At 41.7% G+C, this 26,270-nt stretch overlaps 1 protein-coding gene across 2 annotated transcripts in view; it reads left to right on the top strand.

Annotated features, from left to right (window-relative positions):
- The window catches only part of kctd16b (potassium channel tetramerization domain containing 16b), a 79,640-nt gene extending 53,579 nt beyond the window's left edge, over positions 1-26,061 (top strand). The window contains exons 4-5 of one of the 2 annotated variants that reach the window (XM_073479972.1): positions 22,526-22,540; positions 25,655-26,061. In XM_073479972.1, the coding sequence (XP_073336073.1) occupies positions 22,526-22,540; positions 25,655-26,061 (422 nt within the window). Of the gene's footprint in view, positions 1-22,525; positions 22,541-25,597 lie in introns of both variants that reach the window. The other variant, XM_073479971.1, reaches the window with a different exon arrangement.
- The last annotated feature ends 209 nt before the right edge of the window (positions 26,062-26,270 follow it).

The raw sequence follows: 26,270 nt of genomic DNA, 5'->3' as shown, positions 1-26,270 counted from the left end.
GGCTCAGTATCAGTTTAATGATAGCTGTTTCCGTGCTCAATATGTAAATATGCTTTACTCTGCCAGACAAGTTTTGACAGAGAGCCTGTCGAGCACAAGGCGAGACTACCTAAGGGGCCCTTTGAGGCCGTTTTATACGCTGTATTTTAATTGGTCTGGAGAACAGTAAGAGCTTTTCAGGAATATTCACAGATTACTAGGCTGAAATTCAGAAAATGTCCTAATTAAAAGACAACATGCAAGTAGGAGTTTTTTGCAGCCTGTTCCAAATGCTATTCTTAGCTTGCGGAGATATTACACAAGGTTCAAATGTAAGAAAAAGGCAGCATCTATAACACTCGATACATCTGCTTATTTTACCCTCCTTGTCGTGCTCTAACACGATCTGCCTATTTGTTTATCTTGCTGTTTTGAAAGCAGGGAGCGATGTACATTTTTTCACCTATGGCTGTTTGTTTTTTCAGCATATGGAGTACAATCTGTAATCTGTTTCATGCCAGGAGACGGATTGACAAAATTGCATGTATAGTAAATGCAGAGTAAAACACTTGATTGTGTTCCTTGTTGCATGGCACAGTGCCTCCAGTTTGTCCTTTATTTTCATGTTATTCAGGATTTAATTTAAGCAAACACAAGAGTGTGTATAATATTATATGTTATGTTTTCTCTCAGGTCTCCAGTTATAGACCACAAACTGTTGTCACAAGATGTCGAATCCACCTGAGGATAAAAGGATCCTCACAAACTTTATGAATTTCTCCCCCACTCTCATCCATCATCACTTTTTATTTTTTTTATTTATTTTTTGTTTACTGGTGTTTGCTCGACCATGACAGAGCTTTTATGAAGCTCTGCCCCGCGCTAGAAATCACTGATTGTCACCATTTTCTGGCTCCGCTTAAGAGAATAATCTGGTGGGACCGCTCACCGCAGGCTCCAAATAAGATTTTCAACCCTACATAATTCTCTCCGGGGAATTTATTCATTTTCTGCTCTGTATGCGCGCACATATTCGAGAAGCTCAGACGTGACGACGGCCCAAGTAGCGAGGCCTATTCACACACGGCTCGGAATGAAGGTGCCTTTATTCAAATGGTGTGTGTAACGTGCTGCAATGCAAAGAAAGACAGACGGACAAATGTTTACCCAGAGGGAAGTGGTGGATGCCAGCAACACGGTGCTCGGAGAGAGTTTTCATTTCCCTCTAAAACAAATGCTGCTAAACTGCCTGATGATGATGTTGACGATGATGATACTCTTTTGCTTATTACGCAGTGAAAAGGAGGATATGCAGAAGGTAAAAAATGATGAGAAACTCTGAAACACCTTTCTTTCTTTGTCTCTCTTTTTGTCAGTTTGTCCCTCTCCGTCTCTAGTGGCTAAAAAAAAGATAATGGAACCATTCTAATTTTACTTAATAGGCATGAGCTATCTGACCCCTCTCTTTCTCTTTCCTCTCCGTGATGTTCCCTTCATTTACATCTGTCATCAAAGTTCATTAAAGGACTGTTCATCAAACAGGCCGCATTATGTCATGCAGCGGCCCACAGTGAATAATGCATAATTTGAGGGTGGTGGGGGCTGGTTGGGGTGAAATTAGTGGCATTGATTGAGAACCTGGTTTCCATTGATTACCTCTAAGCTGATGGGGAGACATTCTGCAAACCTTTGCTCGCTACTTCATCGGGAGTGTGTGTGAAATATGGAAGGAAGATGAAGAATAGAACAATGGGGCAGTAATAAAGACAAATTAAAGGAGTGCTCATTTCATCGTCGTGTTGAGATTGAATGGCTGTTGCCTTGGATACGGTGAATTTAAACAGAGCGGGTGATAGAGAGAGCAAAATGGGCAGAGACTGAGAAATAGGCAGAGTGAATAGAGGAAGAGAGAGAAACAGCGGGACACATCGTTTAGCATTGTGCCTCTTATCGATTCCACCCTGTCATCGCTCAGGTAATGGTCGAGACTACCAAGCAATTAGAAGATTAGGGACGTGGTATATCTCACACGGACAGCTGGACGGCTGGAGAGTGGAGGGGCAGAGGGAGAGTGGAGTTTGGAATCCAGTAAGAGTCCTCGAAATCCAATCCAACACGAAGAGCAACATATGGTCAACAGAGCGTAGCAGTGAATGAGAAAGACGGGAGCGATTCAGAGAGATTTCGGTTCCCTGTGTTGTCCTGCTGAGTCACAAGTATCACTGAAGGGAGCTGACATCTTGCACATTAAAGTGCACACACAGACACAGCCACCAGCACCTGCCACCTGTGATCAACGATCATGCTGCAGATGACCTTAACTTTCTCCATAGCCCATATCAAAAACTGATAGACTCATAAAAATTTGCTGAAAGGTTAGCTTTTAATCAACAATACCACTTCACACAGATTTAAAGTCAGGTCATCACTGACTCTGACTAAAATAAAGTGTAACTCCACCAGTTTTACACGTTAAGTGTGTTAACAGGTCTTGGGGAGCACTCTTGCATATGTGAAAACAGTAATATGAAGCCTTTTGTTGCTCCAGAGGAAGCTGCATGCAATTTGATAAATTGTCCCCAGTGATGTCACACAGTGGCTAGTTTGCATTGTGGGTAATGTCGGGACTAACGCTGTTGGACTCATTATGAACAGTTTAAAAACAAATGATCAAAATCGATATGGCAGAACCAGAGATATCACCGTTTTTACTCCACACATTCTTCTTGCTTTTCAAAAGTTGGCGCAAACCTTACCCACAATGCAACTTACACCACTGGAGACATTTTCGGCAGATTTTATGCAGCTTCCTCTGGAGTAACAAAAGGCTTTATATTACTTTTTTCACATAAAAAGTAGTACTCCCTGAGATCCGTAAACACACTGGAATGCATAAAATTCTGGAGGAACCCTTTAAATTCTGTATTTTACTGTCAGTATAGTAAAGTTCTAGTGTTGATATAATTGCATAATAGTCACAGTGAGTAAAATCACAGGTGTTACTGATAGCATTAACGATGTAAGTGTTCTGTTTGACGTAGTCAAGTCTGCATCCAAATGTATCACAGATTCAACTTAATGAAAATCTGCAGAAGAAACTGCTAATTAATACGCATTGACTTTCAGTTGGCAAATATCCGGAGCTGGGTGCATTGAGATTGAACTACTGCAGGAGAAGAGAGCACAACGAAGTGAATTAATAACAAGAGAAGCAGTCTGTTTTTATTGCACTTTGTTGCATTTCGCTTCTATTGACAGCTTCCTTTCCCATCAGAGCGAAGCAAGAGAACACTTTTTGCTAGACTTTGACTTTACGCTCATTGAAAATGCACATGAAAACAGGTGGATGAAAATGCACTCTAGTGCGTCAGCATGCACAGTGCAGGACCCTGAAACTGAGGCAGCTAAATGGGATCCAGCCCTCACTGATGTCATTATTTACACCTGTTTTTCTCAGTGTGACATGCCAAAATGTCGTCTGTGAAAATCATTGAACAAAGATGCATCTAAATGTCCTCTTTTATAACTGCACAGAAAAAGCTGTTTTGCTTGTCTGCCTCCCTAAGAGTATGTTGTTGCTGCCTGGGGTGGTATGATATACTGCGAATGGATTTTCTCCTGGTGGGGAGGAGAGGAATACAGACCCTCCTGCTGTGCCATCTGGTCTCATTACAGGACAGTATCTGTATGTTATTGAACAGTAGGAGTTTACCTGAGGGAAACTGACAAACTGTGTGTGGAGTATATTTTTATGCTCGAAATAGCTGGCTGTATATGTATGTATTAGCATGCATTTGCATATACAGCACAGTACTGTACGTCTTTGTCTTTTTATACTATTTTGCACTGATTGAATGCCACATGACTGGATGCTACTCACGTAGCTTTGAAGTAAAAAAAAAGAAGATCTGTGCTGCTCTATATTTAGTAACAGATCCTTAGAAGATTTTCAGCATACTCTGCACATAGAGCATGGATGGATCAATTGATAGACTGAGGATAAACACTGCAAAGCTAACCTTCTACCACCATGGGCTAACACAAGAGCAACAGTATGCATCACATTATTACACAGGAGTTTTTATAATCTATCGCTTTCAACTTAAAACTGCATTTCTTTTTATTTTTTGATAACTGCTGATTATAAAATAAAATAAATGATATTCATAACAGATTAGAGATGCATTGGTGATTAACATAAGTATTTTGACAGTAGCCTGCGTTGTATGATGAGTGATTCATCTCTTTCACAGGCAGTATAGCACACTTTCGTCCAACATTTCAAGCCCAGTCGCCACGATAAGATGTTGGCAGTTAATGTTTCTGCGAACCACAGATACGTCCATACCTATGTGTCATATGTACCATAAAGTTACTGGCGACAAGGCTGAGCTGAAGGCTGAATCCACTGGATCTCGGGAAAATATTCAGCCGTGTCTGTGACAACAAAAGCAGGTACTTTTGATGAGAAATCGGAGCATTTCCAGCTGTTTGTGGTGACCAAAGCAGGCAATTTGAGCCAAGCCATGATGTTTTCCTAACCCTTACCAAGTGGCTTTTATGCCTACACCTAACTAGAGAATAAGCACAGCATTGTGACACTAGAATAATTAAAACAATTGAACAAAAGTTTTAACTTATCTTAACAGAAACTTACATTGCCAACATTTATTCTGGCGACCAGGCTGACAGGAAGATGAATTTAACAGAACACAATGAGAAATGTGCAGTTCTGCTCACATATGACATTTCCACAGTCTTTTAGATGGTACATCTTAAAGTGATGAGTTACATGGAGTATGTGTGAGGGAGCGCAGATGATTATGTGGGTTGGATTTAATCTTTGACATAGTGAGCAAATGGAACTGTACACTCATGCTGCGGCTTCATGAGCCAGAAGAACTTCATGTCATGTATTAGAAATATAACTTTTTCTCACAGTATAAAGGAAAACAGGCATTTGCACATTTGCTGACTTCCTTACCTGCTCTGACGCTCATGTATAGATATAATAATACACGTGTCTCTTTTGAGCCACCAACGCTAACACCTCAGAGGGAAAGTGGCTACTTTTAAAGGGGAATTTTTTTTCTTTTTACTGCATCCTGTCTGTCTGTGTGTGTTTGCATGGGTGCCTGCCTATTAAAAAAGCATAAATCACACATTGTGATGGGTGTACGAGGTAGAAACTGAGAGACGCCATATGGAGCTCCGTCAGTGAGCTGCAGAAGAGCTAAATGTAGGGTGTCGGAACACAGCCTGCTCCGAGTGCACACGCACGCACACACGCGCACACATGCACAATGAGACGTACACACCGATGCTCGCCAGCTGCGTGAAAAGACGAGTGGCTTAATGACACTTTGTGTGAGATCAATGCTGGAGACGCTCTAAAAAGCCAAAGCTGTTGTAGCTAATGACCCAACACACGCACGCACACATGCACACGCGCGCACATGTGTATTTATACACATGCACACCCATGAACACACAGAGAAACACATGAAATTAATTAACTAAACTGATAATAACAACATTGCATCAAAGAAACACTGAGATTTTCGATTTGCTTCTTCTGAGTAAATTTCAAGTGACACTATCAAATTATTTTTCTTGTCATCTGTCTAAACTTGTTTCTGGCATTTGCATGGCGCTTGGTGTACACAGCAGTCCTGACACATCGCTTTACTGCCAATTACTTTTGCACTCTGTCATGCTCTAAGGCTCCGTCTCGCCCCCTGCTATGGGTCTGCATGTGAAAGTGTGTGGGCAAGAGAGAGAGAGAGACAGCAAGTGTGTCTGTTCCCATGCATATGTGTGTATCTGTTTGGTAGCTGTGCCCCACTTCCCCCATCTACTCATCACGGATAGTCCCTAATGAGGCCCCTGGGAGGCTGTCCAGAGCTTGCGGTTCTCCAAAACCGCCCCTGTTCCAACTCTATTTCAAAGCTCTTGTCTTCGTGGCTGCACATCCTTTGAACTGCCACGGTTTGTAACCGTCTGTCCAGCTTTGTCATTGTCCTCTCTGACATTAACACCATAATTTGGCCTACGTACCCTGAGGATGTTTGAAATAATGTATGCTCATTTGTTCACAATTTGCACTGACTGAGAAACTGCCCAGACAAGGCAGACTAACACTCCCACTTAAACTACTTACAGCTACTTGCAAGATGTAGATTTTGTTTGCCCAAGCTGTTTCTTTTTCATTTTTCCCTCATTTCTCTCTCCCGTTTTTCATCATGAGCGGCGCTAGAGGAGAGGCAGCGGTGCCTTAAAACAGAGCGACCACACGGAGAGACAAATCATGTCTCTCGATTTAACAAAATGCTTGCAAATGGGCAACACAATGGATGACTGGCAGGGAAGCAGAAAAAGAAAAAGAGCTGCAAAATGAATGAGGAGGCGAAGGAGAGGGAGGCTGCAGAACGTGCTTCCTGTAGGCCACGGAGACGGAGAGCGAGAGAGCAGTGACATGTCGGGATTTACAGTAGGTTATGTTAAAGAATGCCACATCGCCTTAGGGAAGTAGCCTTTTCCTTTCGGTTCACCGAACATGCTTTTTCTTCCACATCCTGTCCTGTGCTGTTTTCTTTAAATCCTGCCTGCTGGGAATACGCCAGGTAAAATGGGACAACTGTGATGAGCCATTTACAGATGATGCTCCAGACTGAGGCTCTTAGCATAGAGTAGATGCTTGGAGTGGAGTGTAAAGAGGGAAAAAGCAGTTCTCAAGTTCATGTAGTGTTTTGTTTTCGCAGGGTTCATAGGGATGAGATGTTAAACTCTCATAAGCATGCACTCACGCAGCCACCTGCGCCGAGAGGAGGCATAAAACAGAGAGATTCACATTACCAGAAGATGGTGTAGTGGCAAAACCCCGCCTAAACGCCTAAATTGAAAATTATCCTTGCTGGCCTCGGACCAAATCACTCCAGAGCTCATCGCATCTGTTTCCCCTCGCAGCTTCTCCTCTCAATAAAGAAAAACAATTCAGGACCATGTGGGCGCCCGCTTGAAAAGAGTAAAACAGAGCGAGTAAAATACAGAAAGCGATGGAATCAGAGATAAAGAGGCCAAGTACAGAGAGTCCTGCCAGGATGTGAGAGGATTTAACACCACGATAAGGTTGTATTGATCAGACGCCTTTCAGTCTGTATACCTTTCAGAGCCAACAACAGCCTTTCTTAATCTTTTGATTCCCCTACTTTTCAGTCAATCCTTTCATCAGTGCAACCATCCATCCTGGACATCCGCATTGATTCTGTCTGAATCCAGAGTTGCTCATGTTCGCTTTAAACTCTCATGTGGTCTTTGAATTTTGGGACTAAGAGGTGTGGCACAAAAGTCTCTGGGGTTTGTTTTGTAAGCTGATTTTTTTTTTTTCTTTGGAGCTTTTATGTAATTTTTATATTTATTTATATACTTATTTCTTCTAGAAGCCTTGAATTATTGAGCAGTCCCTCAGAGATGCGTGCAGGTCAACTATTTTTACACATTTTTTCCCAACACAATGCCACAGAGGGCTCTTCCATGAACTGATTATTTTCTGTATCTGTAATATTTCAGATGTCAGCCATGATTGTTCCTGACAGTCCACCACTCCTCGCAGTCACCTCAGTCGTGCACAGGCAGGCATCCAGGCTGCAGAATGGACAACACATTCGCTGCCCAAGCACTTGAGATGTCTGGCTGCTGACTCCTCATGGGAAATCAGTGCCAGTCCCACGAATTGTTAAATTCAAATGGTCACATGGGGCTGCGGTTGACTGTTCATGAAGTCCTCCACCGAAAGGCAGCGCAGCAGTACTACATTTGTCATATTCACACACAACATGCACCACCCTGACGTGTATGAATGTGACAAAGATGCCATTAGCAGCGCAGAGAAACAGGTTTGACTACACTGTAAAAATAAAAAAGGGAAAGAACCTATAGAGCCATGGCAGAAATTACAGTAAAATATTATACATTATTCAACAATGAATTACTGGGACATTACAGCTTTCCCTGTATACATTCTTTGTAATTTTATACTTAAAGTCTACAATTTGAAGGTTGCTAAATTTTATATAAAAGCATAATTGTGTTATTTTACAAAAATATTATATCAATCTACAACATGCAAGTAAAATACAGATGTTTTTTATAAACTAAACACTCACTGTAATTTCTTTTGAGTGGATAACAATTGGAAATCTGTCAATCTACCCACAAATTACTACAGTACAGTTCATATCCTCAAGAATTTACAGTTACAGCACTGTATTCTAGTATAACCATTTTGGCAGAATTGCTCCAAAAGGTGAAACCTTTCATGGCATTCAACACAGAGGAGGAGCCCAGTGTCATGGTGCCAATTTACAGCTGGTCTCAAGAAATATCACACCCAGCTCACTGATGGTAAAAACTATAAACAGCACAAAAAAAACAAACAATTAATTGAACAGAAATATTAAAAACGCTAACAAAAAGTAGCATTTACAATTTCGAACATAAACTGAACAAACTACCCACATATTGAAGTGGACCGTATTGGGCTACAGTATCTGTGGTCTGTGTTTTTACACTAATAACCTCATTTCACAGCGAATACAGTGATTTTACAGTGATAACTACAACATTTACACTCAAAACCATTAATAGAGAAACTGTATGATGGTGTCATAAAAATGGTGGATTCTTACAATTTTAAATTTACGAACTTGTATGACTGTTTTTTTCAGAAAAGTGATTTTCTAGGTATATTGTCTTAATATGAAACAGGATTTTTTTATGGTAAATGTCTGTAAAAACATGTTTTGCAGTTTCGTTAGATTGCTTGAATAAAATGAAGCATCACTAAACCATTATACTTTATCGGTAATCGTCATTAAAAGACGTAATACACACATTTCAGGTATGTTTTCTTGTTTTCCACATTTTCTCACCTTGACCAGATGCTAGCCACGGGCTTGTTATGCTTTATTCCACCTCCTCGTGATTACAAACAGCTCCGTCATGCAGTCCCCCATGCAGCATTCAGAGTTTCAGTTACAACAGACAAGTTGTGCGACTTAATTAACTGAACATGGTACTACCATTACCGCTCAGGAACAGCCAGCCTCTCCTGGGATTTGCTCCTGCACAACAGTGTCGTCAGCCTCCTGAGAACGACAGTAAACAAAAACATCAGCAGTCAGTCGCAGTCTCGTGGATGAAAACATCTGAAAAATGAGACATGTGAGCGGTGGAAGTGGTGACATTTCCTGCACTATTCAAAAAGATGCCAGAGTGCCTGCTGGGAAAAGAGGGTCCTATCTGCTACTAATAGGTGTAACTGATACAGGGGCCACAGAGCACAGGAGGAGGCATGAATGTTTTATAAGTTGAGGTGGGTTAGTGCTGCATTTAGCTGAAGTCTTGCATCACATGCACAGACTATATATCGGAAAGGCCAACTGATTCATGGGTCTAAAGGGCAGACACTCATCATTAAGGACACCCCGAAAAGGCTGTCACATCCCACTGCTCCAGCGTCGCAGCAAAAATGGCGATTGAAGTGACATCATCGGTACCCATCGAGGATAGAGCTAGAAAGGACAGTAAGAGTGGTCGAAGAAACTGGGGAAGATGTAAGATGTTGCGAACAAGTACTTAAAAGTGAGACTGAGACAAGAGAAGGAAAAAGAGACAGAGACGAGAGTGTAAAGGCACTCCATTATGTTGGCAGAAAAAGATAAGAGGGGTCAGATGACAGATTGAGGAGACAATAGAGTGGAGTGATTGAGAAGGGATGAAACAAGTGGGTGGAAACTGAGCAAAAACGAGACTGATTGTGACCAGAGGGGGAGAAGGAAAAGAAGCGGAAATGAGAGACCGTAAGGCTCAACGTTGCTAATGATGAGAAAAAAAATTAATAAAGCCATCTTTTAGAAGATGAAAAATGGATGATCGTTCTTGCAAAATGACGATAATGGTGGAATTAAAATGAAACGAAACGCCATTTAACCTCCGATTCCAGAGTCATCCTGATATATCTGTACAGTAACCACAGAGACACTCAGCATTGTGTCAGGATTACTACAGTGATGAGGAAACATTCAGTAATCTGTAAGCAATTACATTTTGAAAGTAACCTTCCCAACCTTGTGTATGTGTGTGTGTGTATGTAACAGATGGATAATGAGTGAACGTGTGTGACGGAGGGACAGAGATAGTGGCTGGTGAGCGCTCTGCTGGGCAGTGATAATGCTCGTGCAATTGTTTGCCGATTACAGCCTGTTTGTTGGTGATGACTGACATCGTAGATAATTCAACAGTGGACACTGCGCCAGAGTGCTTCTGTTTGTCAGGAGCAATGTGCACTGTGCACTTTTATTACCACAAACATAAACATACTGTCTATATAACTGTGTGTACGCATGTCTTCACACACTGTACGAATGTTAGCTTAAACTTCACCATTTTGTCTTTTGAGTTTTAAGACAACACCCGACCACAGAGAGAAGCTTTTTTGTCAGCTGCTTTGATTTGATTTTTGAAATAATGTTTTGTTCTACTATAAATAATACAATATGAATTTGGCTTAAAAGGCCTTTCATGTTGTTGACACTTTTATCTCTCTGTCAAAGCCTGTACACCTAACCCATCCCTCGACTGTAGAGTTTAGTTGTTTTATTCACTGTTAAAGGGTAACTCCACCAATTTTACACATTAAAGTGTGTTTGCAGGTCTTAGGGAGTGCTACAACTTATGTAAACTGTAGTAGAATGAAGCCTTTTGTGGCTCCAGAAGAAGCTGCATGTAATCTGATAAACTGCCTCCAGTGATGTCACTCAGCTTCTGGGTTGCATTGTGGATAATACAGGCAGATTTTATGAAAAGTAGTCCACTGGTCTAGCATTGCACTCCTGTTACACTGTTGGACTCATCATGGCCAGCTTCAAATCAAATGATCAAAATCAATACAGCAAACCCAGAAATATCACTTTCTTTATTCCACTTTTCTTCCTTTTAAAAATGTGGTGCCTACATTACCCACAATGCATCTTAGCCACTGAGTGACATCACTGAGGCAGTTTATCAGATTCCATGCAGCTTCCTCTGGAGCAACAAAAGGCTTTCTGCTACTTTTTTTCACATTGTATGCAGTAGTGCTGCCAAAGACACGTAAACACACTATAATGTTTAAAACTGGTAGAGTAACCCTTTAATGCAGGACTCTGCTGCTATGTGGTCTCCACTTCCCTCTGATGCTGGCTGAGTGGTGCCAACAGTCTCTGCTGCTTCAGGCTGCCCGCTTGGTTGCTTTAAGATTAAAACCCACTCTAGTTTTCTCACTGTAAAGAATCCCCCGGTCATAGGCTTCTATTAATCACCCGTGTTAGCCCACAGGGGACAAAGTCACATTCACACATGAATATTTTAAATGCAAAGGAAGTGCCTGGACCAAAATGTGGAAAGGAATTTGTTAAAATTAGGGTTAGTGTCAACTTTGGTTGACATTTGCTATTTTTTTAAGTAACAGTGGTGTTTGCTGTCCCGGTTTCCAAACATGCGAAGCACTGTAGGATGGACGTAAGATGGATGATTAATCAATAGAAGGGTCAAAGGCGAAGAAGCTTAGTAATGGAGGAATAGTAGATGTAGAATTGATTGACAGATATGTGGATTGATGGATGGTTGTGAATAGACCTGGGGATAAAATAACAGACCCCTTAATGGCCAAAAACCTAATTACCAACATGGGAGTAAAACTGTTGACAATCGATACAAACAATACGATATTTACTTAAAGCTGGTTCATGTAGTAATAACCAACAACAACCACCACCTGTGCTTATGCTCTGGTTAGGTTTAGGCACAAGAAACACTTGGTTAGGGTTGGGAAAAGATCATGTTTTGGCTTAAAATATCAGCTTTGGTCACCACAAACCGGCTAGGATCTGTTTGCAGTTAACGTCTCTGCAAACCACAGATACGTGTACCATATTGACATCTGTAGAAAATGTGCCATACTGCATTGCCATTACATGTTTATGACCTGACTTTCACATCTGGAGGTGGAGGGGATGGTAGTTACAGGCGACAAGGCTGCCAAACAGGTGACCACAGTTTGAGTCTGCGTTTCAACATTTGCAAACGTGACAACACTGGATATTTGTAAGGAGAACTCGGGACAATTTCCAGCTGTGTTAGTTGCAAGCAAAACTGGATGTTTTTCACGGGAAGCCCATCTTCAGCCGTGTTTGTGGTTACCAACACAGGTATTTTAGGCCAAACTATGATGTTTTCCTAACCATAACCAAGTTGTTTTTGTGCCTAAACCTAACCAGAGTATAAGCATACCGTTGAAGAGAAAATTTTACCTAAACAACATGAAGAAATATAAAACTGTAACTTATCTGTGGTTTTACAGAAACGTACATTTATTCTGGTGATTGGATTGCACAGACACAGCTGGAAATTGTCCCAAGGTCCCCTTAAAGTATTCGGTGGTGTGATGCTTACAAATGTTAAAACGCTATGGTCCCTTGTCAAGAATATCAAATGGTTTCCTTTTATAAATGTTGAAACTCAGTCTTGAGTCACTGTCTTGGCAACATTCCCTCCATCTCCCGCCACCACGGCAACATTTTATCCTGGCGACTAGACCAATAATAAGATATACGTCAAAGTTGTATTGGCTGTAGCATCACTCTTTGTGCCCTTTTTGCTTTCTGAATGACCAAAAAATGTAAACGCATGAAGTTTCTTATTAAGAAAAAGTTTATACTTTGAATTTTCCTCCCTAACATTTATTGATATAAGCAGCCTAATTAAAAGAACATCTGAAATATAAACAGCGACAGCGTCAGCACTGATGGTCTGGTGTTCGATGTGAGACAGGCCGGAGTTGGAGGATCATTAATTTGCATTATGATGAATGTTTAAGAGGGCTGATATGGTGGTTTGAGAGGGATAATTTGCACAAGTATTATTAATGAATGCGGAAAGAGGCTGGAGCCTGCCAAAAAGCTCTAAAATGGAAAGTTTTTGAACATTCAGAGGAGGAAGCTTGATTAGTAATCAGTACGACTGGTCTTTAAGGGGAGAGTTTCACTGCGCCTGCATTAACACAGATACTCTGATGTGTTTCGAACTAAGCAAGTCCCCGTTGTTACAATTAGCTTCAGTACATGCAGGGACAGGACCCTGCTGATATGTCAGACATTAATTGGTCATTTTTCTTCATGTTCAAGTGATCTTGAACTTCCAACCGTACTTTAGAACGTTATCAACTTTCTTCCTAATTCTTTTTTAACTCCACTCCCCACCAACATAATAGTACTGATCGTTTCCTCTACTCGTTCAACTTGAAATGAGAATAAAAGCAGTGGGTGCCAGTGGCATCACATTTGTTCTCGGCCGTTCTCGCCAATTTGCCAAAGTGGCTCTCGTAATCTCATGACAAAGCCTGCCAGTGTGCTTCTCTAACATATGGTGAATTTTACATGCACTGGCGCGTGCGATATACATTTTTAGACACGCTGTTTTAGATCACCGTGGCGAGACACACTCAGATCCGCAGGCTCCAGGAGAGGAAGAGTGGAGGCAATCGATAGACGGAAAGAATGAGAGATGGAGAGACGGCAAGAGGGAATGAAACGCGCCGCTCCAAATGGAAACTCCTGTCACCGCATAGTGTCACTCTCTGAAGCGAAATGTAACACCTGCTTGAAGGCATGAGAGGCATTTTCCCTCGGCAAACACATGAAACAAAACAAGCGGGAGTGCAGAAAGGCACTCACCGAGGCATATGCTTCTTAAATGCAAGGGGTGAGAAAATGCTGGCGTAAAAGAAGTGGCTGGTTTAAGAAGCTGAACAGTCACACACATCGTTTCACACCGCCTTTTGAGGGACTAATTAGGCCGCATCAAGGGAAAGACAGGGAGAAGAAGAAGAAGTAGAAGAAGAAGAAGAGAGTGGGAAGAGGGGAGGGATAGGAAATGCTTCATTTTTGTAATCTATTATGCCAACCTTGCAGATATAGCGCCAACCAAAACAACCTGCTGAGGAATGCACGCCTCTTGCATTCTGAATATGCTGAATTTTTCATTTGACAGCTGACATCTTTGTCCAGAACTCATTCCAAGAGCCAGGGACGGTTTAATCAATATCTGACCAACCGAGCCTCTTCCCCCAGCTATAAACCAGACAGCTGAGAAGCAATGCAGACTGCTGCAGGTTGAGACTTCTGACTTGTCCAGCATTTGTCATGCTGAAGTGTTCTCGGGCAAGATGCTGAATCACTGCCAACTTTGTTTGCCATTCTGCTGACCTCTAAATGGAAGGAAGGAATTTTTAAAAAAAAAAAAAAGATAATCTCCTCATAAACACATTGTTTTATTTTTATTACATTTAACCTGTGGTGACATGAGGTTGTGCCTCAGCGCTAGGAGCGGCTCTGTTAACGAATAAAAAAAAGACAGACTTTATGGACCCAGAGAGCATTTGTCTGAGCCTTAGAACTAAAATAAAATCCATTTTATTGAAGTGGTATCAGCCCTGCACCAGAAAATAGACTCATATGCCCAGAAAATCACACAGGGTACAGCCAGCGTCTCATTTTCCCTCTTTTCTGATTGATTCTCTATGGTGCTACACATCGGTCTGATACTCATGGGAGGAACAAACTCTTTCTTTCTGTCTCTCGCTTTGTTTTTGTCAGGGTAGACTGAGCACTCGGTAATGTAATCTCACTTTTCCTCTGGATTATATAGCATAGCATACGTTAGTAATTCAGTTTTATATTGTAATCGATCAAAGCCACTTGTCTTGTGATTGTGAAGTACAGTAGAAGCCGTACGTATGATTTCAGGCTTGTTGAGTTGTCACTGAAGCTTAAACAGAAAAGCTTGTGGCTTGTATTTCATCCTTTTGGTATTATGTTGCTATGGCACCCTTTTACAAGGACCTTATGCACTTTAGTCTGATCCATTCTATCCATTAAGGGAACAGTGTCTCTGAATGGAGAAAAGACATGAACATTTTCCCAGCATTACTAAGATGAAGTATCCAAACCAGCCCAGTCATTATCACAACTGCAGTCTTAAAGGTACCATATCGTAGAAAGTGAGATGAAAGTGAGGAAACACAGTGGGCAGTGCCTACTCAGGCCTGTGAGAGCTGACCAATCAGAGCAGACTGGGTTTTTCAGAAGGGGGCCTTAAAGAGACAGGCGCTAAAACGGAGCATTCAGATGGAGGGTGATTCTTGTACCTTATAAGACATGAACCTAAAATGAGCATTATATGGGACCTTTAAACCTTTTGGACAGAAGATTAATATTTAAGCACAATCACAGGCCTTTGGGCTGGCTGACAGGTAGGCACAGACTTTACAGCTAACATTCTCGATACATTTATTTACAAAATCCCCAGAGGCTAACATTTGGTGATGTCGAAATTCTTTTTGACTGAATGAAACCACTGGAGGACAGTGTGAGTGATGATGATGATGATGTTCAATTTGTTTTATCAAATTGTATTTTTGCTAATAGATGGTTTTGACTATGCAACCTCCAAAACACACACCAAGAAAGAACATCTGTTTTTTTTTTTTTTAAAAATGGCTGAAAGTGCCCGTCTTTAAACTACAGCATCTTTAACTTTCTTTGTCTGTGTGGTGACATCGACATGACTGCAGTTAAAGGCTTAATCAGCTGCTGTCACCTTCATGCTGCTATTGAAGTCATATTTTTTTGCAGTTGCAGTGGAAAAATTGGTTGCGAAGTTTACAATTATTTCAAACCGGTTAAGGAGTCACTCCTTTAGACTCGCAGGTGCCTTTGTCATTCTTTGCTTCTTCCATTTTGCACTGTCTCACAGCGAAACATCCATCACGAAAGAGTAATGTAAGCAGCCGGATGACTGATTGAGTTTGACTCACTTTTTCTCGAGCTAAATTGACTTTTCATGCAACAAGTTCAGACTCAGTCTCTGAGCGATGCAGAATGCAAAATCAGTAATTGAGTAGGAGTAGATAAGAAGAGGCAGGTTGAGAGGACGTGGATACAAGTTCTATCACTTTGCTTAAATTAGATGATAATCACTGTCAAAACAAAAGCCCAAATGACTTGATTTCTTTTATACCCGATCAGTTAGCTTATGTTCATGTTTTCTCCTTCATTTAGAGCTGTTCTCTGTTTTTTTTCCGGCCACATTGTTAGATTTCAAGCTAATTTGCATTTTTTCCAGAAATCACTAATGATCTGATTTGTTGTCTGCTTAGTGCAAATCAACTGTAACACTGGATTGAACTGCTGAATTACAAAGGGTGAGGAGCAGTGCAGGAGTCTGAGTTTTCAGGGCTGTTGACTTGCCAAAATTAAGCAAATAAGATAAGGAAGTAACAGAGAATAAATCCGAAGGAAACAAATAAATTGGAAAGTGACTAATGGAGAGAGAGAGACAGCTGAAAAAGCGAGAGACTGAGGAGGAGACGGGAAGGCGGGCCGGGGAGCGAGACGCCGCGGCAGAGAGCTGCAGACGGCAGAGTTGAGGTGGGACTCGGGGGGGAAAAAGTGACAGAGAGGGAGTGATAGATAGAAGAGGTTTATTTGCTTTTGTTGAGCCAACATCATTTATCTCCGGTGAACAGCCTCCCAGCGCTGAGAGGCTGTATGACAGAAATCAATCAGAGGGCAATCGTCCATACTCTTCCACTGATGCGCCAGCCCATCGATACAGGCATTAGAGGGGGGAATGGTAAGGGAGCGATGCATGTGGAGTGGAAGAGCGAAAGGTGAAACATGCAGAGAAAAAAGAAAAGAAAGGAGAAGATGGAAAAGAGGAGAAGAAGAGAAGAAAGAAGGGAACAAAATTAATTCTGTGCTGTGTGTTTTTCTACACATTTAAAGGGGCACTATGTAGTTTTTGTGAAGAATTTTAATAATTACAATTTTTTTTTTTTTCCATAACTGGATTAACATGTTGTTCTCAGAGGAAAATAAGGTCCCCAGAACACTGTTTGAAGCTAGAAAGGTGGCAGGGTCCGCCACATATAAGAGAGTGTTAATTTAGTTTGTTTAGGCACAAAAAAAACCCCCCATCAATGAAGATCTTTCTCTTCTGATTAAAATGTCTTCCCCAAAACTACATAATGCACCTTTAAGTGTCTCTTCATGTTTGTGTGGCCACCAAATATTTGAATAGTTTTAGCTTTCCCCATTTTGAATCTCTACTCAGGACGGAAACATAATTTCTTTTCTCTCAGAGCAACCCAACATAATGAGGTAAATATCCGAGTCTGTTTGGACTACAATATTTTGGGAACAAAAGAGTTGAATCGTGCCGCACGAGTTGTTTAAAGACAAGTAATTCAATGTGCTTTTTGGCTCTGTACGCTTTTTGATTTTGCAAACTTCAGTGCTGCTTCATCTCAAAATGGGGATGGAGGAAGATAATAGAATCGAGGATGCAGTATTTGTGGGGTAAGCACTGACTGAGAACATTAGCAAATCGGAGTGTGCCGTATCTGACATCAACGAGCTTAAAAAGAGAAAAGGTTGTGGTCTGTTTAACAGATAATGGCCAGAGTTGGGTCAGCATGTTCTGAAGATCCTAGCAAATGGATGCAAAATTGTTACTCCGCCTGGGGGTCAAAAATCAGGGTGATAAAGCACAAGTTATACAGATAGCAATGTCAGGCGACATGGAAACATTCAACAAAATAACATGGAATATATTACATATGAGGGATATTGTGTTAGTGGTCTTATGGAATACATAAGTCAGTATTATTGTTGAAGATATGAAGATATTCAATGACATGTTCGTTTTATCGCTGCTCCTTCAAGAAAAATGAATTAACCTTTGAATAATAGCTGAAATGATGTTGATAGATGGATGGTAGATATGAATAGAAAATTAGGTTTGGACTCCACGTGTGTGTTTATTCTATTTCATTGTGAGTGTGAGTCTGCCAGGTCTGTTTACCGGCCAGAGCTAACACAAGTTGCCGAGGTCCCTGCTGAGATCAATACATCAGAGCCTCGAGCACCTGTCAGGAAGCATTGTGTGTGCGTGTGTTTGTGTGCGTGCGCGTAATGGCGTGTGACAGTCATTAGACTTCAGTCAGACCTCCCTCGAAGAGAAACAACATGAGATCACATGAATCAACTGCTGCACATATAGTATCACACAACACACACACACACACAAGAGCAAAGGTGTGTGCGCTGACTGATGCTGGCCAGAGGCACGGCCGACAGTCTGACACCTCTGATGACATGAATGGGAACCCCACCTGACATCCGCCTCCCTTTCTCTGCCCAACGGCATACAGATAATAGTTCCAAGGCCAATGTCACTTACACACTGAGGGATGACCGCAGGCGGGCACACACTCGCTGATGGCGCATGTATCACACACACACACACACACATCCACACACAGGCCAAACTAAATCATACATGATGTATGTGGAGGCTGCAGCGAAGCACACAAACTGACCTACATCAGACGCGTGGTGCTTCAAGTCACACGTTACATGCATGTGCTTCGACACACACAGTCACCCACACATATGTACACTCAGCCCTGAAGGAAATAGTGACCTTATTCTCACATTAGAGCACTTGATGCCACGTATACTAGTCCTACAATAGCATTTACATTCACACACACGGTGATGTATGTGCAGAAGCACACATACACACAAAGGTTTTCATGTCTGAAGTTTTTGTATACTACTTTTGTTACTTACTGTAAAGGGGCTATATGTAGTTTTGGAGAAGAATTTCAAACTCAGAATTTAAATATTTACAATATCAATGAGGTTATAATACAAACTCCATAACTATATAAACAAGCTGTTCTCAGAGGAGAATAAGGTCCCCAGAAGACTGTTTGAAGCTAGAAAGGTGGCAGGGTCCGCCACATATAAACAAAGTAAAACAGTGTTAAATTGTGTTGTCTTTTAATGTCAGTTAGTTTATTCAGTCGTGTAAACAAAAAGAGTTTGTTTATTTAGTTTGTTTAGGAATAAAACAAATCTCCAAAAACTACATGGTGCACCTTATTGAGTGTATGTTTTAAAGAAAAGTATTTTATCACTGTATTTGAGACTAAAACCCTTGGTAAGACTGGATCTTATACTGAACAGTACTGAATACTGTAGGTTTTGCGAGCAAACATACTATTTCTCCCTGCCTGTAATTTACACAGCTAAACACAATCTTACCCAGGAGCAGCTCAGTAATAATAATATAATAATAAACTTTATTTATATAGCACTTTTCTTCACAGAGTTACAAAGTGCTTTAAGAGGGATAATAAAACCAGACATGGGAGATAAAATGAAAGTAAAGGACAAGAGAAAGTAAGATTTAAAAGCAACAAAAGTAGAAAGATATATAAAAAAAACAGTATAAATGAATAAGAACAAGAACAAACATTTCCAAAAGCTCACACAGTACAACCTTTTCCAGTTGAACCAGTCGTCTTCCAGCCTTAAACCCACTACTTTGCCTTTCGGCTCCTGTTTTTGCATCAAACGGTGCAGGAGATCAATTGGACTTGTTTGCTGAATCAGTCTAGTTCAAATATAATACTCTTAGTTACTAGTTTGTGAAGTTGTTTGACATGTTTGACTTGTTACTGTAAGCCAGCACATACTGTTACTTAGCTTGTTTGTGTCTTAATCCATTTATGTCTGCAAAGGGCAGCTGGGCCATTTACTGGTCGATAATGAAAGTCATTACCGGGAGAGACATAAAAACTCTGCCTAAGGACTGTACAGCTGGCCAGGAATCATCCCTGCCTCCACTGGGTTGTCCAAAAAAAAAGCAGTGGTATCACTGAAATAATGCAAACAAGAGTGAGAGTGAGCAAGAGGCACATGTGAAGACTTGTTTGACAGTTATTAATAAGTGGTAAAGATATCGGCTGATCTTGTTTGCATTTTCTTGTCCTGTCAGTCATGATGATTAGTTTTTTCCCCCCTTACAAATCCTTTTTGTGAATGGCACTTTTTTAAATAGATGATGAAAATAAAATTAAACTGTAATGTGGTAAGACATACATTCGAGACAATCAAACATCTCTATTTTTTTTTTTTTGCCAGTTTTAGCCTCCTGTTAATTGAACAAGCAGTGACTAGGTGACAGGATTGTGTTATTCAAATGCCAAAAAGTGCCATGATTTACAAAAACAACATCAGTATTCAGTTAAAATTCAGACACATTCTTGCTAACTGCACCTCTACGCCTCAGTGATTTATTCTACATCTTTTCAAAAATGCTGACACAAACGTGGGCGTGATTGACAGGAAGTGGGGACGCCCTCTCCCCGAGACATCTCCTGACTAGTATGAACAATGAACCTCAGGTTACTTTTTGATTGAGTGGCTCATTCAGGAGAATCGCCTACCTGTCTCCAGGAGAAACTGTCAAATTCCTGCCATTTAGACTGCTGAAGTAGCTCATCTATGACAATGACAAGACAAGAAATTGGTGCTATTTTAATAATCCTGTATACTTTTTCCACAAGAGGAAATTTAGCATGCCAAACCAGGGTTCATGGACAAGATATTGCTCCATTAGTAAATAAATTTATCACAGTTTAGATGCCCTCAGGTGCGGAAGAATGAGCAAACTTTCAATTGAAAGTGTTGACCTAGAGTGATGGATGCAGGCCTGCTTTCGGCTACTCAGAACAAGACGCATCATTCCCCTCAGTATAATTAGAATCAAACAGTTTGTGTGGCAGCTATAGCCTGTAGACTCTAAAACCTTGACCTTTAATTATGGTACCTTCATTAGTTTAAATTTGGAAGTTCCCAAGCACACTGCCAAAATGCACCATTCATCAAAGGTTTGGCAAAATTAGACTGGGATTGTCTCTGGTATCAAGTCTCCCCAGTGTTTCCAAGTGGTATTGTTGTTGGTGCCACTATTATAGTTTGCAAAAATGTGAGGACCCATATGCAGACACAAGGGCAGGCAGGTTAAGAAACAAAAGCGAGCTTTAATAACGTAAGCTGAGGTCCAAAAATCCAAATGCAGGCAGTGAAAAGGGCAAGTAACAGCGCTGACAAAAACAGGCTGCGATACAAAACAAATACAAAACTAAATAGAGGATGAAGTTCTGGGAACAAAGGCAGGACTGCAAAAAACACAAGGGCAGAGAACAAAACAGACAAACTGACAAAGAGAGAGGGAAAAACACAGGTTTAAAGACACAAATGCGAATGAACAAATGAAACACAGGTGTACACGGAAAAGGGCAGAAAAAGACAAAGACAGGAAGTGGACAGACACAGAAGACACGGGAGGTTAGATTCTTCAAAATAAAAAAGGAAACAACTGAAAAACAAAAGCAAAGACAACCACATTGCTAACAGCAGCCACAAACAAATATAGACGATTGCTAGCAATATGACTTAGCGATGGGGCTAGCAGCCTGGCTACTGTCCAAAGCAAGAAACAAACCTGATCTCACTCTTGTTATACCTCAGTTTCTATCACTCTCTGTATGTGTCTTCTTTGCTGCCTCTGTTACCGGTTAATCCAGTTTATACACCGTTTCATGAGGATAGCCACCGACAGCTACCAGGGTATTCAAATCCTCCACCTCCTCCTCCTCCTAGCGACAGTAGCTGTGTAGAGATTTTGGGAGATTTGGATCCCCCCACAGTTTCTGAGTGCAACACCACTGTCGTAAATAGAAATCCCAGGTCTGCAGACTTAATGTAGATGCTAATCACAAACAAAACTCATTACGTCTTGAAACTTGTATCTTGAAGTGACATGTATATAACGCTGTGATCCCACCCTCTCACTGAAGTTACACAGTGCAGAAACAAGTGATGGTGGGAGGAGGTGCAGTGTCTATTATAAGACAAATGATTTTGAAGCTGTTATTTTGAGGTAAAAAGTGACATAATTGTTGCTTTAAGGGCCCTTACATTAGTCTGAAATCAATTTACTGAATAGTTTCTATCACGGTTTCATATAATGGAGGGGAGTCACACTGAATGCATAAAAGTGGAGCAACAGGAGCAATGAAGAAAGAAAAAACATGTTCAAACAGAAAGAAAAAAACCTGAATGAACACAACATAAACAGTGTTTTCATTTTCACCTCAATTAGCAAGACACGATAATCATACAGTGTAAATACCAATGAGAAAACGCAGGTCCACACATTTACACATTTTTTTCATTTTTTTTTTTCACTTCAATTAGCAGAGGAAATTGGTTTTACTGCTAACATGCCTCGATGTGCTGCAAAGCATCAACCCTGCACGACATCCTTTTGGGAACATAATTACAGTTCGACCGTGTAGATGAGGGTGGAGACACCACTCAATGACTTATTTTACAAATCTCAGTCCCTCTAAATGGTGTCCTCGATTGAATTATTTGCCGGCCAATTTGTCACGAAGCTAAAGGTTTGTCGGGAAATCCAACTGGTCAAAATGATAAATCAGATCCCTCCCTGGTAGTCTTTAGTGCTAGCCAGGCCAATAGCCGTCCACAATACCTGCAAATTACAGCAGCACGTCACTGTCGAGATGTAGAGCATGAAAAGCTGTGTAGAGGTGGATATAATTACTTAACGCCAAAATTTAAACAGAATGTCGTATATCAAATATTCGGATGCAGGGATAAAAATCTTTGCACACACACACGCGAATACACACCAAGGCACTTTGAGACATTTGTTACAGCAGCTCTACCCGTCTCATCGTGTTAGTTTTATTTGGACAGGCAGCATGGCTACTGGCAGACTTCACAATTCACCACAGTCCGGGGCCATTTTTCAAAACACCAATTACGAGTCTGCATCTCATCGATCAGGGAGCTACCTATTCACTCAGTGACATAAATTAACTCGTGTGTCCCTAAACAGAGGTTGGGGAGACGTAATTGTGTCTCGCATGGCGTAACGTTCTCTATCCTGCCAGCGTGTAGAGGACACCATCCACGTATACCTGCAAATTACATCTCAGTAGTGTATTCTCTGTCTTTTGTCTGAAGCAAGTGTGTTTGAGCATAGAAATGTGTTGGAAGCTGAAAATGCCAGCAGTAATTATAGAGATTCAGAGCTGTTATAGATGGTAAAGTGTTCCATTTCTGTCACAGCCTTTGATGGTGATGTTTATTTCACATACAGCAGGCAGGCAGGCGTTGATGTGTGTTCGTGCTGTACAGAATGTTAGTCCACCTGCAGTTTGGACGAACAGTGTGATAGTGTCAAAGCAATATTTCTCTCATTTATACCCACATAAATGTAGTTACGATGCTGTTTATGAGCGGTACTTGAGGTAACAAATCTCGGTTGTGATTGATTGCCGTTCTGCACGCCAGGGAGGACGAAAGGAAGTAAAAAGCATAGGGGGCATTTATTTTAAGCAGCGTTATTTATAGCCTTGTACTACCTTGTTTGAAGCAAAATGCTCAGAAGCACATGAAAAGGAACGATGGTACCATTGAACTTGATGCGAAAGCCTGAGAGCGCGCGTGTGTGTGTGCGGTAGTTTCGATGCTGAGCGGCCGGGCTCGAAATCAAAAGGTGGTGCTGGTGGTGGGAGGGGGGTTGCATGTGTGTGTTTGCCTCAAGGGTTTTGATCTCTCTCCTCACTAAACAGAGAGGAGTCCATCAGCAACAGATACCTCTTTAATTATTCAGGAGGTTAGCATGAAAAATAAATGGCTGCTTCCTGCAGTGAGAGGTGTGGTGCTGCTCTGGTTCCTCCGAGCCTTTCAGCCTGTACTGTATGCTCACGCAGAGGTTAGGCCGGGCAATTGATTCCTTTCAGCGATGATTGCAGATCGCCGCTTTCATCTCGTTATCGGCCGAGACCACAACTACTGGGCAGCTGCCTCAACCTCATCAACACTGAGTTACCCTGCTTCTGTTTTGACTCCTGCTCAGTGTAAGCTCCAGCAGGTCATATGAAAACACAGTTGTGGTACTAAAATCGATTTGATTGTGCGCTGGGAGAAAAGCAGTTCAACTGACACGCTGCTCTGACTTGTACCACTTCAATTTCAAGTATTGTGCAGGATTTCAAAACATTGTTTTGGTAATTACTGATTTGGTGATTTACGAGTCAAGAGATTTCTAAAGGTCAAACTGCTCGTAGAAGTCAAGGTTACTTAAAACTATTACTTCAACAGCATTTAAATGATGAAATGTAGTGGGACCTGCAATACACAAAACGTCTTAAATGCTGCTGTAACAATATTAAACCTTGACATCTCTTGATCTGGCTTATATAACTATAAATGCTTGTAATTTAAGTTTTAACCTACAGTGCAGGACTTTTACATATAAATGAACGTCTGTTAAATTCAAGACCTTGCAAATGAGTTTACTGCCAGATAAATTTCACCATGTACCAGAGTTTTTACATCTACAGTCTGAGCAAACCTTCCTGTGCTGGTGCATCGGCAGCAGTACATTTTATGTCAACCAGCAAAGACTGGTTTGTCAGATGTTGAGGGGGGAGCAACTGTAGCATCGGAGCAAATAGAAGTATGGTGGAGCCTAAGGTGTCATAAGTATGTTGACTCTCACTGCTGGAAGGGGAAGACAAAGTTCTGCACCGCAAGTTTGACATTACGCCCTAACTGCAAGCAACGCGAACAAACATCAGTGACAAAATCAGCTTGATTTCCATGTCTCCTATTGGAGTATCCTCACTGGCCGCAGACGAGTTATCTATACAATACCACCCCTTTTACTACAAAAACCAGGGAGCTCAAAGTTTCTGGTTTCTTAGCAAACTCACGCATCTTTTAACACGAGTGGTTAAGTCTCCAATCTAATCTCCAGCGCAAGTATGTGGTTCGTTAACACGGTGTAATGCATATTTACTGGATTCAGTGTGGACAGTGAGTGTCCGACATTGCATCGCACTGGACGCTTGCATGCAGTAAGGACACAATATAAGTTTCAGTTGAATCACAACACTGATTATCGGTGTAAGGATCAGTCGTTTTGATTTGAACGTGGCTTTCTGTGTTTGATCAGACCATGAATGTGTATTGTTCCTGGGTTTTATAGCCTTTGCTAAGAATGGCAGTTAGAGATTAAAAGGTTGGCTGGTGAAAAGGACAGCAGTCTTCAGAGAAATCGGCTGCACATGCAATATTTTCTGTACAGTTATTCCTTGTGCACTTAAATGTCTTTGCAGTTCAAATGTCGCTGCCTTCAGCCTTCAGTCTTACTGTAAATATATTTAGAGCATTTAAATCTGGACCTTCACGGTGTGCTTTCAGAGCTCTTCCACTTGTTTGATGTGACAGCATGGATCTACGGCGGTAGTTCTCTGAACAATACTGGCTTGTCACACAGTCAGCCAGCTCACTTCCATGATTGGACTGGAAGCAAGCCAGTTGTCCCTGATGCCATGTCACTTTGTTCTAGGTGATAGCCATTTGGCGTTTGCTGACTCCTCTTCTTTGTCTCTGTTCAGTGCTTCTTACTTTGCCTTTCTTCTCCCTTCTGACTAATTTGTGGGTCTCTTTGTGTCATTGTCTCCTTTTCCTCTTCCTGATGATTGGCCCTGAAAGAAAGAAAAGCTGGAAAAAATAGCTCTGCCTGGACTAATATTAGCTCCCTCTCTGGCTCTGTCTCTTTGCAGGTGGTCCATCACGTTGGTCCTCCCCTCCATGTGACTGCTGCTGCAAGAACCACAAAGGTGACGGCGAGGGTGAGAGCGGCACCTCCTTCAACGAGCTCTCCACCTCCAGCTCTGAGAGCCAGTCAGAAGCCAGCTCTCCCCAAGGGACGGTGATCTGCGGCCCCGTCAGCCGCCAGTCTCATCCCCATGCCAATGTCCAAACCCTGGACAGGCCGCTGAAAAAGGGCCCCATCACCATGATCCAGCAGTCAGACCAGAGGCGGAAGAGTGACTTGCTGCGCACGCTTACGGCGAGCTCCCGCGACACCAGCAGCTGCAAGAAGAGGCCGGCGAAAGAGAAGATGACGGTGGAGGAGGAGCTGGAAAAGTGCATTCAAGATTTCCGCAAGATCAAGATCCCGGAGAGGTTCCCCGAGAAGAAGTACATGTGGCAGGCCGACCTGCTGCGAAAGTACCGCCTCTGAGCCAGGCAGCAGGACAGAGGGGGCAGACACATGAGTCCAAGGATCAGTTTACATGTTTTTTGATCACGACTTTTGCAACAAAAGGGAGATCACACTGAACTCATTTGCATCCAGTTTCTGGGGGAAACTTCACCTTTATGACAGTAGGATGAAAGTCTACACAGACGCTAGCAAGAAGCATCAGAACTAGACTGTTCTCTTATTGACAT

Source organism: Pagrus major, chromosome 13 (assembly GCF_040436345.1).
Source record: "Pagrus major chromosome 13, Pma_NU_1.0".
In the NCBI taxonomy this organism is placed as follows: domain Eukaryota; kingdom Metazoa; phylum Chordata; class Actinopteri; order Spariformes; family Sparidae; genus Pagrus; species Pagrus major.
Note: the sequence above shows the minus strand (reverse complement) of the source record. Positions and strands in the feature narration are given on the sequence as shown.